Source organism: Odocoileus virginianus, chromosome 4 (assembly GCF_023699985.2).
Source record: "Odocoileus virginianus isolate 20LAN1187 ecotype Illinois chromosome 4, Ovbor_1.2, whole genome shotgun sequence".
Lineage (NCBI taxonomy): Eukaryota > Metazoa > Chordata > Mammalia > Artiodactyla > Cervidae > Odocoileus > Odocoileus virginianus.
The window spans coordinates 9,192,032-9,205,785 of record NC_069677.1 but is presented as its reverse complement, the minus strand read 5'-3'; the positions used below and the strand labels follow the sequence as shown (position 1 = coordinate 9,205,785).

At 42.7% G+C, this 13,754-nt stretch overlaps 1 protein-coding gene across 8 annotated transcripts in view; it reads right to left on the bottom strand.

Moving 5' to 3' along the window:
* Nucleotides 1-13,754, bottom strand: part of CD86 (CD86 molecule) — a 65,427-nt gene that overhangs the window by 41,531 nt on the left and 10,142 nt on the right. For 6 of the 8 annotated variants that reach the window (XM_070466053.1, XM_070466057.1, XM_070466056.1 and 3 more), the window contains exon 1: nucleotides 4,255-4,426. The exons of the other annotated variants lie outside the window; for them this stretch is intronic. In XM_070466053.1, the coding sequence (XP_070322154.1) occupies nucleotides 4,255-4,271 (17 nt within the window). In that variant the 5' untranslated portion in view covers nucleotides 4,272-4,426. Of the gene's footprint in view, nucleotides 1-4,254; nucleotides 4,427-13,754 lie in introns of those variants that run through there. 8 annotated transcript variants of the gene reach the window in all.

The following is a 13,754-nucleotide window of genomic DNA, read 5'->3' as shown; positions in this document are numbered from 1 at the left end:
AGAGTGCTACCACCAAGGACTGGACTTTCTTGTGAGATAATGAGCTCCTCATCACCAGAACTGCTCAGGCAAAAGTAGAGTAATAATGCAGAGGAGACATTTTAAAAGAGATTCTTTAATTGAGTGGGTGGTTGAACTGCATAACTTTGAAGTTTTCCTTGAAGCTTCTCATTACATTCCCAGAAAGGAGGAAAAATAAGGGAGAAAACCTGGACACACCCACATTTCCAGGGAGAAAACTGGACACACCACTTTTCTCTACTCCCATTCAATTTCATTCCTCCAACTTTTAGCATGGTACAGTCGCAAAGAGTCAGACACAGCTGAAGTGATTTAGCACAGCACACATAGTGTGGTGGTCTTCCCAGGCGGCACTTGGGATAAAGAATCCACTTGCCAATGCAGGAGACATAAGAGACTCAGGTTCGATCCCTGCATTGGGAAGATCCCCCTGGCACGGTAACCCACTCCAGTATTCTTGCCTCGAGAATCTCATGGACAGAGGAGCCTGGCAGACCACAGTCCATAGGATTGCAGAGAGTCAGACATGACTGAAGCGGCTTCACACACACACACACACACACACACACAATGTGGTATGTTTAAAGGATCCCAGGTCTGTGGAGGACCTTCTGAGTTGACAAGTGGTCCAAGGTTTCAAAAGAGATAGAGAACAGCAAGTAATCCTATGGTCCAGAAGGGTGGGGTAAAGATGGTGATATCTAACCTGGGACTTAAAAGTAGGTCAGTTTTGGTCTCAGAACTGTACCCTGGTGACAGGAACAGAGTGAGCTAGGAATATTATTGCTTGCTGGAAAAAGTCAAGTTCAGTTGAAGCAGATGAGGCTTCTACCCCATGCTCCCAGCCCGCTCAGTCTGATCCTCTCAGTCCAGAGAGCTGTCAGCCTAGGCCATTGCATAAGAGAATCTTTCTCAGAGAATTTCTGTCTTCCTTTCATATGAGCAATTACTGATTGTCCAGAACTTGATGTGGTGGTCATCTGCCTCTGTCCTTGAAAGGCTCTGTAGGCTTCCGACAATTCTTTCCTGGACAGCCCTTCAGATAGATTCCTGCAGAAGTACTATCCTAGGCATTCAGTTAATGTGGCTCAGGGAACTACTGCCTCCTGATGAACTACTTTCAAATGTTTGATTGAGTTTAACTGGATACATATTTCAGCCATATTCTTGAGGTACACACACATGTATAAGAACAGGATAGCTGAACATGGCCTAGAAAGTCAGATAAGGAATTTATATTTGTTTTGATAGAAAATTGGGAGTTTGGGATTAATAGTGTGGGAGCAAAAAAGTTATATAATGAAAGTTTAAAGAAAATAAGCCTGTCAGTGGCCTGAAGGAGGCAGTGAGGACTGGTATGAGGGTGATCAAGAAAGCCAATATTAAAAGCTTATAGACTTGAGATGAAGAGGCTGAACCCACTTAGGGGGAGCAGGCATGACAGGAAAGAGATGGGCCTGAGTGATGCCTTGATGAAAATGTGAACATTTCCTGGTGTCCGGTGGACATGGGAAATGACTGGTACTGATACACATCACCCATCCTCAGCTCTGCTTTCCTTGAGATTCCCAACCAGCCACATCTCCTTGCTGAGGCTGGATCATATGTCTGACTTGGTTTCCAGTCTCTTCTTGGAGTAAATCCCTTTGGGTCCTCATTAGTAGAGAATTTTCTTACCCAACACTGCTTTCATTCATTAACTGTCATCTTCCTCACCCATTTGGGAGCACAGTGTTTCCATACAGGTACAAGGGGAGTAGCATCAAAGAGGCATAGGTACAAAGAAGAAATGTCTAAGTAGGTTCATAAGGAGCAGGGGGATGCTTTTCTTCATTTCCCAATATTGTACGTAACTAAAGCATTAAAACTAAGAGTCCATTCCTCTCAGTTGCCCAGAAGAAGGAGTATAAGATGGCAATAGTAATTAACCTTTCCCATCCCCCAACAGCAAGTCTGTGTATAAGACAGATACCCAGTTTTTCTAGTCATATCTAGAATCGGACCTTTCTGAGTCAAGAAATACTGCTTTTTTGATTTATCAATGGTTTTGGAAACCATTTCCCCCCTTTTGCCAAAAAGTTCTTATGGGTAAGCACCATGCAAAATTTTGTAAGTTCCTCTCTCTGTGCACATCCAGTCAAGGGCTCTGCCTGCCATGAATAAGACCCACAGAACTTACCAAAAGGCAGCCATGCCAATTCTGGCCCCCTAAGGAAGCCCCTTCCTGCTCTCTCAGAACCAGAATCATGGTCAAAAAGAGAAAACCAGTGTTTCAAGGGCACAATCTGAGGGACATCCCCTTCTCCCCATTCCACGCGCTAGCCCTACCCTGGTGCTTGGAATTCCCAAATTACTCATTCCTTGGGTAAAGGCATTTTTGAAAGCCCCTATTAAAATGCAAATGCTAGCTGGAAAGGAGAAACATCTTTTGTTTTTAGCTATTAAGAGTTAAGTTTAATTTCTCTAGGAAATGGAACTTGGAAAGAAATCATATTCATGAAAGGAAGGAGAACAGGGAATGGGACCTCTCCCATCTTGACTGGGAGATGGAAAGTGACTGGTACAGTTTTCTTTGTCTACATATATTCAAAATGGCATCTTTCTCCCAAACCCAGCCTAAGTAAACTATGATGGGTAGCTCAGAAAGTCTCTGCATTGATTAGAGATGAGGACAAGGGTCTAATAAAGGGTTAGGTGCTCAGCCTAGGGCCCTATCCTTCCTTCTTCCCTGACCATGAAAGGTGAATTATCCATATTTGCCTGGACTCTGAATGACTCCAGAAACTTCCCTACCACCTCCTCATTTGTTTCAGACATATTTGTTCTAGTTCTATGTCCTTACAGCTTCCATCTTCTGGCCCATAGACCCCTAAACTCAACTCCTACCTCTATCTGATTTTTGAAACATGGTATTTGAACCTTGAATTTCTCCTAAGGAGTCTAGCTTAGCCTGTCTTTTCACCTTTCATGTTCTCTCCCCTCCCTACTCTAGCCTCAATTCCATGAAATCTAATCCTCACCTCCATCATGAGGGGACATGTGTTATCTGGGAATACTGTAGTAAACAAAATATCAAGCTCAAAGACAGTTCTTGAACAGTGAGCACGATCACAAAACCATTTCTACTCTTCAGAGCATTGTTGCTACACAGTCATTTTTAGTGTGACTATTTAATTAGTACTGTTTTCCTGTTAGGCTAGAAGCTTCAAGAGAACAGGGACCATGTCTTTTATTCTCCTTGTTAGAAACCCAGAACCTGGGATATAGTAAGCATTCAAAAAATATATTTAGGGTACATGAATGAGCAGAGATTTATAAATGCTTTCATTATACACAGAATAGCTCATGTAAATAGTAATATCTGTAACAGTAAACAGAATATCACACTCTGAACTTGTGCACGTAATTAAATAGACATTTTAATCCAGAGCCTGAGTCCTAAGACTGAGGTTGGGAGGAACAGGTCAACTCCTCAGTTCTTACAATTTGAGGAGTGGGAAGTTCCCTTGGTCAAAAATTATTTTCACCTGTCTCTCCAGAACCTTCAATAACTATTAGTGGAGGCACTATTTTAAGGCTATTTGCAAATGCAAATAAGTTCATGGTATACAGAACACGATAAACCACTGCCTGGGCTCTTTTTGACCCAGGACTATTTCTTTCCAAATAAGCTATTGGTCTCTGGTGCCAGGAGGGGCTGATATTGGGATGGGGCACTTGGATTGGAAGAAGAAATAGGCAATGGTTTCTGGCAAATGGGCAGAAATGGGCAAAGGGAAAGACCAAACAAGAAGGCAGAGGCTGTTTCAGAGTGTGTAAGTTTGGGCCCTGTCATCTGGGCTTTCCACTGGCACAAGGGGCTCAGGCAGGGCCAGCACGCTTGGCTAGCTTCTCCTGGAGCATAGCTGCTTGGAGCCCCCAGCACTGCAAGGCCAGGAGTGGCTTCCAGTTGTTTGGTAAGTGGTGCCTTCTATTCCCTGCCTCTTATGTCTCTCAGCTCATCAAAGCAGACAAAGGGATCTGACTTGAAGAGACACATTTTTGTCACGTCCCACCTCCAATGCACACAGTCCAGGAACCGAGCCTGATAGTCAAAGGGTTTAATCACATGCCGCTCACCCCTTCTTACCCACTCCCTTGCTGGCTGTCAGCACCAACTTTGAACATCTGCCCCAGATGCAGCCTGACCCCACACCACACTCCCCCAGGCATATGAGCCTCATGAGAACATACCTGTCACAAGTGCCCATCCACTGCAGCTCCAAGAGACCAGAGGCATAAGCCCAGTGGCATTCCCAAGGAACACAGAAGCAAGGGATCAAGAATAAATGAAGAGGAGCCTTTGTGAGCTCCCCATACCTCCTAACACTCCTCGTAGAGAGAGAGAAATAATGTCAGGGCTGAGGCAAGATCTCAAATGCAGAAAGGGGAACTGACTAGAGAGAAATAACACCACAGACAGGGGCAGTGTTCTCTCTGGTTCCAGATAACTTCTGCTGGCAGGTGGGCATTTCCACTGATGAGAATGACTACAAACACACTCCTGAGAGCTAGTGACTGTAAAGCCCTGAGGAAACCCCCCGAAGACAGCCCAGCCAACAAACATGGCAAAGACACCTTCCCTGACAGATCACAGAGGTCCGTAGGTAAAAAGAATCAGCTCAGTTCAGCAAATGTTTTACTGGGCAGCCACATGTCAGACACTGTGTCTGGCTGAGCAGGGCTGCAGGAGACAGCCCTCAATCAGAAACAGCAGAGAGACCTGACACTTCACCTGTCACCTTGCCCCAAATCACTCATTGAGTACCACTCCATGAATCCTGCTAGCAGTCAATAAACCCACATAGCCCCTATTTCAGATTATCCTAATCTAATCCCAGTTGTCCTCGTAGAATGTCTCTATTATCTTGGCCCACTATTCCTGGAAGTGGATGGTACTCTTTGTTTTGGCCACACCAGGTGGCAGGTGGGATCTTGGTTCCCCAATCAGGGATCGAACCCATGCCCCCTGCATTGGGAGCACAGAGTCTTAACCACTGGACCACCAGGGAAGTCCTAGTGGATGGTACTACTGAATCTGGGGAAGAGTCACAAGAAGTATGAAAGGTATGTGAATTCCATGTGGATCTTTCCAAACCCTGTGCTTAGGCAGAAACAGGCTTCACATATATAATCCTGCCCAGCACATGGCTTCTTTTTTCAGACCTTATCAGGCCTTACAATACCTTCTGCTCAATTTGGGGGTAATTATGTGCCTCTTTGTCTGCAGCATTAGAGTCCAGAGGAGAGACAGCCTGCCTCTGAGCAGGCCTCCCCCTTCTCTTAGAGACTGGTGGTGCCCTGTGAGGCTGGAGACATTGAAAGTGACAAAATGAAAACTGCTTGATGTTGTCTGGATGGAGGAAGTACAGGGGAAGTAGCATCGGTTTTTGAACTGGTGGTCAGTCCAAGGTCAAATCTTGGCTTGATCCACTGGGCCCTGGGCAGATTACAGAATATCTCCCAGCTTAGTCTTCTCATCTATGAATTGTGACTAGTAATAGCTTCCTTGCTATGTGGTTGTGAAAACCAAGCGAGGTCTTGCATGTAAATAACCTGGCACATAGCATGCTCTGCTGCTATTTAGTCTTCATCACTGCTTTCCCATCTTCTTTTTGGACTTTCCAATCCTCACTTTGACCTTTCCACAAAGATCTTCCTTCCGTCACTGGAAAGATGATCATTCTTCCCCCAAACAGGTTTGTAAACCCCTTCACCTTCCACTGTGGCCTCTCAAAACCTGTGTGGGTCCTGGGCCTTCACTCACGCTTCTTCCCCTCAGCCACTTTAAGTGCGTACTTTGGAAACTTCATCCTTTATTCGAATAGGCCTCACCTGGGGTTTTCCTCTGGATTTTACAACTGTATGGTTTTTAATTTGAAAGGGTCTATTTGGTTTCCTTATTGTAACACATGAAATTACCCCACCTATCAGAGTACAGCAAATTAATTCATATTCCATGTAGTTTTCAAATTTTCTTCTCTTCCTTGTACTCAGCAATCAAAATATAAGACTGACTAAATTGGAAAGTCCTACTATCAAAACATTTGGAATAATACTTCCCAAACTTCAGTCATTCTGGCTACTAGTCTCACTTCATATCTGTGCAAAATCTGTACTATCTTTTGTACAATATTTTTCTCTTAACTTACTTTAAGTAAATTTGTTTAAAAAGGAATCCTTATGTCAATATTAAAATTTTTAAAAAGCAGTATCATTTGCCATAAATAAAGGATGAGTAAAAATAAAAAGTCACACTATACTTCAGAATCAAAGATAAGTGTGTTCAAATGCCATCTTCTATAGTTAATAGCTGTGTGTTCTTAGGGAAGTGACTTAACTTCTGTGAGTCTTGGTTTCCTCACAGAAGTAATGCTAAATATCTTCTAATCTCATCATAAGGGTCAGAGAGGATGACATAATTATACACATAGTACCTAGCACAGATTGTGGCATATAGTAGTTTCCTTTAAAAAAAACAATGTGTTTTTTTTTTTTTTCATTTTTTGTTTTCCATGTCCCTTCTTTCATCTGCTTACTTTAGTTCTTGCTTAGAGCAGCCTCCTCCAAAGCTGTAACATAGAAGTGCAGGGAGATGAGGCAGGCAGCAGAAATAAAGGACAATACAGTGTCATGGAATTCTCCTACTCCATGACTTAGAGATGCAGAGTTGTTTAAGGCACCTCAGAAGTCATTCCAGTCTCTTACACAAGCAAGGAACCCCCTTGATATCATCTCTGATAGATGGAGGTGCAGTCTTTGCTTTTTCACTAATGTTGGAAAACTCACTATCTGATGAGACAGCTCTAAGAGAAAAGCCTTCTTTATAATAATCCTGTCATCCACCTTTCACTCCTCACTCCCAGAAATACAATCTACTTGTCCCTGTCATGTTTTCTAAAACTACCAGAATATATGTATCTATATCTAGATATAAAATCCTCCAAATCCAAAGCAAATATTACAAATTTCCTTAATAGTCTCTTCTTGAAACTAAATATAATCAGCTGTTCCTCGTATGAGTTTTTCTCCAGAACCATAATCAACTGGGGCTTCCTAGGTGGGGCTAGTGGTAAAGAACCTGCCTGCCAATGCAGGAGACATGAGAGATGCAGGTTGGATCCCTGGGTCGGGAAGATCCCCAAGAGGAGGGCATGGCAACCCACTCCAGTCTTCTTGCCTGAAGAATCCCATGGACTGGTGGGCTACAGTCCATAGGATCATAAAAAGTCAGACAGAGCTGAAGCAACTTAGCACACGCACACATGTGCACACTAATCAACTCAGTGACTCTCACACTGGCACCCATCTCCCTGAGTTTGTCAACTATATTTTTGCTCACAGAATGAAACAGGCAGTGACAAGATCACTTTTGTAAATGGGTCTGAGATCAAATTAGCCTATATACATTTCCACTGTGAGGTTGGCCGACCATGACTTTTTTTTCACATGTCAAGTCAGATCACCACCCTCTGGCCCCATCTTGTTTGCGTATCAGTATTTGAGGCCAGTGTTCAGCCAATCAACATTACTTTGAATCCCACATATTTCATCCATTGTAAATTAGCCATTCCTTCCAAGCCCGTGCCACTCAAAAATCTTATAAGGCAGACTCACCAAGGCTCATCAGAGCCAAGACACAGAGGGTTCAACAGTGATGGTGGCCAGCAGTTTCAAAGGCTGAGAAGAGGTCAAGCAAGATGAAGACCAGTTCCTTGTGTTAATGAGGAGGAAGTTGCTGGTAACCTCAGAAATCTGCCCTCTGTGTGGGGCTGCTTCCTCTACTGCCTCCCTCCCAGACGTCCTTAGGTCTGAGGAGGCCATGGCTGCCGGGAAAGCAGCAAGAGGGGAGTGGCTTATAGACAGTGGCTGAGTGGAGAAGATGGACCCCTTCCCCATGTCCTTGGCCAGCTTTGCTCAAGAGATGTTCCTCTGGGACCATGTAGTCAGGGTCTACTCTGGGAGGCAAAGCTAGAAACATGCGGCATTTGGAAAGATCCGAACACTTAGCTGAATTTTCCAGTTCCAGTTGTATTTGCTGTTTTGTATATTTGGCTTTCTGTGGCCAGGGGCCAGGAGGCACTCTAGAAGCTTTCGTGGTGGTGGTGGTGGAGGTTCTGATACTAGCTAAATCGTTTCCACACATAATTGTAGAGGCTTAATTCATTGAAATGTTAATTAGTGTTTGTTTTCTGGGCTTCCTTGATGCAGAGATTTTTTACAGAGGAGAAAGCAGAAGAGACCTAAAGTCAAAAGCACTTTGGACTTTTGTGAATGCCCCTGGAAAAGACAATGTAGGTGCCCCAGAAGGTGAGAGAGAAGACAGAGAGTGGCTTTTGAGATGCAGAAGGAAGAGAGAGAAGGGCAGAAGTGTGTGAGCCCTGTGCATAGTAGGATCCAAGCAACCCACACACTGCTCCCAAGGGCACAACCTCATGGGAGATGGTTCATGCAGGAGACCCACTCTCAGTGAATGACCTCATTCCCCACTGTGGCGTGGGGGCAGAGAGCTGCCAGATTTCACAGCCCCACTGTGGGCTAGAGAGTAGGGGGGCTGATAGCAACCAGTATAGACCAGGACTTCCACCACTTTTTAGGCACCAGGTAAGCTTCTGAATTCTGACTGGGCCACAAGCAGGGGAGGGCACCCCTGTATGATCAATCTGGAAGGAAATTAGCCCTGAATATTTATTGGAAGGACTGATGCTAAAGCTGAAACTCCAATACTTTGGCCACCGACTTGATGGATATGCGTTTGAGTAAGCTCCGGGACTTGGTGATGGACAGGGAAGCCTGGTGTGCTACAGTCCATAGTGTCACAAAGAGTCGGACACAAATGAGTGACTGAACTGACTGACTAACTTGTCTACCTGTCAGAATGGGGGCTCACAGGTGGGATTAAGAAATAAGAAAAGTGATGATGTCTTACACACTTGGACTCATGGACAGAACTTCACACCCTATGTGTAATGTAATCCATGCATGGAGGCCCAGGATTGAACTGTAGACACAGTTTCTGAATTGTCCTTTATTTAGAACTGCTGCAGCCCAGGGCTGGGCCCTATTCTTATTGCCAGACTTGCTGCACAATCTCTAATGATGCAGGAGAGTTAGCCATCCCAACATCTGACTCTAGTTTTAAAAAGATTCTGCTGGGTTCACAGACAGGTTCCCTAACACCGCCTGCAAGAGAGAGCATGAAACATCTGCTATGAAATTTACCTCTTACTGCTGTTGTAAAATTGTCTTTTTAGAACCCTCCCTTCTTAACCGTGACCGCAAGAGAAAGAAAACACAAGTCACAGACTGGGAGAAAACATTTGTAAAACACAAATCTGATAAAGGACTGGTATCTAAAGTATACCAAGAACTCTTAAACTCAAATATAAGAAATCAACTCAATTTAAAAATGGCAAAAGATCAGATCATACAAAAGTCATCGAGGATATACTGATGGCAAATAAGCATATGAAAGGATGCTCAGTTTCATATGTCATTAAGGAACTGCTGATTAAAACAACAATGAGCTACTAACTACATACCTGTTAGAATGGTTAAAATTCACCAAGCTGACAGTGCCCAGTGCTGATGAGAATGCAGGGCAACAGGAACTCTCATTCATGGCTGGTAGGAATGAAAGGTGCTTTGGAACAGTTTCTTATAAAACTTAATATAAGCCTACCATATGACCCAGCAGTCATGCTCCTAGATATTTACCTGATGAACTGAAAATTTAGGTCCACGCAAAAACCAACACACAAATATTTACAGCAGCTTTACTCATTATTGCCCAAAACCAGAAGCAACTAAAATACCCTTTAATAAGTGTATGGATAAGCTAACTGTGATACATCTATACAATGAGATATTATTCAGTGATTAAAACATAAGCTATCAAGCCAGAAAAAGACATGAAAGAACTTTAAATGCACATTTTTTGATGAAAGAAGATAGTTTGAAGAGACTCTACACTGTATGATTCTGATTAGATGACGTAGAAGACGCAAAAGCATGACAGACAGTATGAAGATCAGGGGATGCCAGTGTCCGTGAGGAGGGGTGCACAGGTGGAGCACGGGGGGTTTTGAGGGCAGAGAAGCTGCTCTGTGTGATATTATACTGGTAAATATGGGTTATTATAAATTTGTCAAAATTCATAGAACACAAAGAGGGAGACAAAGTACAGGAAAGAATGATGATAGAAAGTACTAGTTGCTCAGTTATGTTCAACTCTTTGCGGACAAGATGCTATCTGCCAGGCTCCTCTGTCCATGGGATTTCCCAGGTAAGAATACTGTAATGGGTAGCCATTCTCTTCTCCAGGGATCTTCCTGACCTTGGCATTGAACCCAACTCTCCTGCATGGCAGGAATATTCTTTACCATCTGAGCCACCAGGGAAACCTCTATTAGAAATTCATCAAAATTCGTAAAACACAAAGGGGGAGACTTAAGGTATGGACTTTAGTTAATAATAATATAGCAATACTGGTTCATTAATTGTAACAGATATACCACACTAATGCAAGATGATAATAATAGGGGAAATGGTCTACAAAACAGGGGTCTTATGGGAATTCTCTGTATTATCTGCTTAATTTTTCTGTAAATCTAAAACTATTTTAAAAATAAAATCTATTAATTAAACACACAGACATATTAACCTCATACACTGATTCCTGGTAAAGCAACCAAATGAATGTTGTGACATTTTAGAGGGTTTCTAGACTAGTGAGTAAGAAATTAGCATCAATTTCACAGTCCAAAGATTCACTTCTCCATGTTGCACACTTGTAATCAGATGCCACACATAAAATGCTGCAGTGGAAAATCTCCAGTTTTGTATTTCTGCCTTCTATTTTGACATTTTTTTTCATCTTTCTGGTGTGAAGCTGTAGATTTTTATGTCAGTTCCTTAGGTAAATTAAAGGAAAAGCCCCCATTGTTTTCTAAGGGCCAGATCAATAAAAATAGCTTTCAGTTCCATGTTTCTGGAGGAACATTCTTAGAAATAAAATAAGTTTCTTTTTTCTTTGGGGGATACAATCTTGACTTATACTTGAAATAAATTTTATATAGTTAAGCATTATTGAATATTTTTCTCTGAACCAAATTTCTGCAGCCTCAGTATTTATATCCTGCAAGTGGGTTGACAAGGTAGGTGAGACCCTCACCCTTATAGCCTCTAACACGGCTCCCCTTCCATCTTAGCTAGCTTGTTTGGTCTCTCTAGATGCCCCTCCTTTGTTCACTTTCTCATGATGCAAATTCACATCTATCATTCATGCATGCTAAGAAAGAGGCCATGTGTATTGTTTCTTAACTTGTGTTTGATCAACTTCTGAACACCAAAACTAGGACGCATGATACGCTTTTGCCTAGATATCCTCTAAGAAGTCAGAAAGGCAAGTGGCACCAGTGGTTATTTGCAAGATTCTATCAAGTGAATGCAAAAGACTCTTGTGGGTGCTTTCTCTCAAAATCATGTGGTTGCTTAACAAAAAATACCCGAACTTCAGCAGCAAAATACGTTTCTTTGTATTGAAGATTATATTAGCACGTACTGAAAAGCAGGTTAAGAAAAAAAAACTGTCAAAAGGGTGTCAGGATACATCCATTTTAGAGAAAGATGTTCTGTTGTACCAGAGATGGGGGTGAGCTTCGGATGAGCTGTTCCTTTGTTGGTCTGGGGTGAGTGAGGAAGGGGAGGAAGATGGAGTTGGGTACAACAACCCCAGCATGTGAGGAACCAGCTATTCCATACTCAGGATCTGAGAGCAATCTGTGGTCTGGTGGAGACAGGGCAGAATGGGGTGGGGGTAGGCCTCAACACACCCAGAAATCAGAGTTTCTGAGAAGTGTGATGTCTGCAGTGTGAGGAGTGGAGATATTTGTCTCTGTGGAACAAGGCCCTTCACTGGGGGACAGGTCCTAGCGACTAGCTGGGAACTGGACTGCAGGTCAGAAATAAGGTGAAGTCACAGAATAACTGCAGTTTAAGGGAACTGAGGAATTCATAACTCCCTTGGTGGGTAGAGACCAGGATTAGAAGCAGCAAGATAACACCCAGAGCACCCCTCCCCACCTGCCTGCCTGCTGTGTGTACACACACCTCTTGGAAGGACTGGGCAGAGCATCAGGGCTGCTGCCAGAACATCCATGGGGACTGCCAGTGGCTATAGACTCTAGTGGCAGCCAAATATGCATATTTTATGTTTCACCTGTGTTCCCACCCGTCTTTGTATCTCAGTTAACATTTCCCATTTTCCAATAATTCTTAAAAACCCACAGATGGATTTAGAATTCCTATTTTTTAATTTGCCTTCATTTATCAACAAATGCTTAACCAGCCTTGATTGAGTGCAGGCCTTGGGCTAGCCCTGGGATCCAAGGTGAGCAAAAGCCAAGGGTCTCTGCCCTCCCATATCCTGTAGGAGACCTGCACAGTCTAATAATGTCAAGGCACGTGCGTGCTAAGTCGCTTCAGTCTTGTCCAACTCCTTGTGACACTATGGATTGTATCCCTCCAGGCTCCTCTGTCCATGGGATTCTCCAGGCAGGAATACTGGAGTGGGTTGTAATGCCCTTCTCCAGGCAGGAATACTGGAGTGGGTTGTAATGCCCTTCTCCAGGGATCTTCCCTACTGAAGTACTGAACCCATGTCTCTTACGTCTCCTGCATTGGCAGGCAATTTCTTTACCACTAGCGCCACCTGGGAAGCCCCAATATTGTTAGGGTACTTGCCAGCAGCTGATTTTCAACATGAACAACTTCAGTTACATATGATGCCCTAATGATCAGATACCATCATGAGATAGATTCTAACTAGATCAGGTAGGCCACAATTAGGAAAATTTTCCCCAGGTCCTCCATCTCAAGGATAGGCTATCTGAGAGATAATTCATATTTTAAGTAGTTACAGTGTCTGCATGACTATTAATCATGGGTGGCCCCAACTGAGAGAGCTCACTTGAAGGAGGGGTAGACTCAGTGATCCTTAACTAATTTAGTAATTCTATACTCTAGATATTCAGGTTTATTACAATACAATTTTATAATCTTAGGGCTTCCTCTGATAGTTCACACAAAAGATGGCCTATTAGTTAACAAATAACAAAACTACATAAAATCTTTCCAAAAAGAATAAAATCTATACAATGGCAAGTTAAAAGATTGATACAATAAACTGCCAATATTGGTGATGGCACTTTTCAGAATCTAACGAAATGAATATGATTCCAAACTGATATCATTCCAATCTTAGCATTACCTGGGAATATCGAACCTTAATTCGGAAGATTGTGATCTCTGAATTTAAAGTGGCCCCTTGCTTAAGAATAGGTGCTTACACATTCTGAGAAACTGTTGTTTCTTTCTCAATAGTTTGTGAAATGACAAAGCATTTGACATTTGTCATTTCCTTTATAACCTCAGTTAGAAGAAATAAAATGAGGTAATATTCTAAAATGTAAAAGTTGCTAGAAGAGTTACTTCCATATATTTTTTCCTATGTGTGCACAGGAGAGAATATAAACATAACAAAACTAACACATTTTAACAAATGGCAGCAGATTTCAACTTTAGGGAAGCACAAAGATCTGTGAAAGCACCTTTTTATGCAAAATATTTATATATGAGTATAAATAAAATGTGCACTACAAAGTGAAATAAAGTAGACTGGGCATACAGAGCAC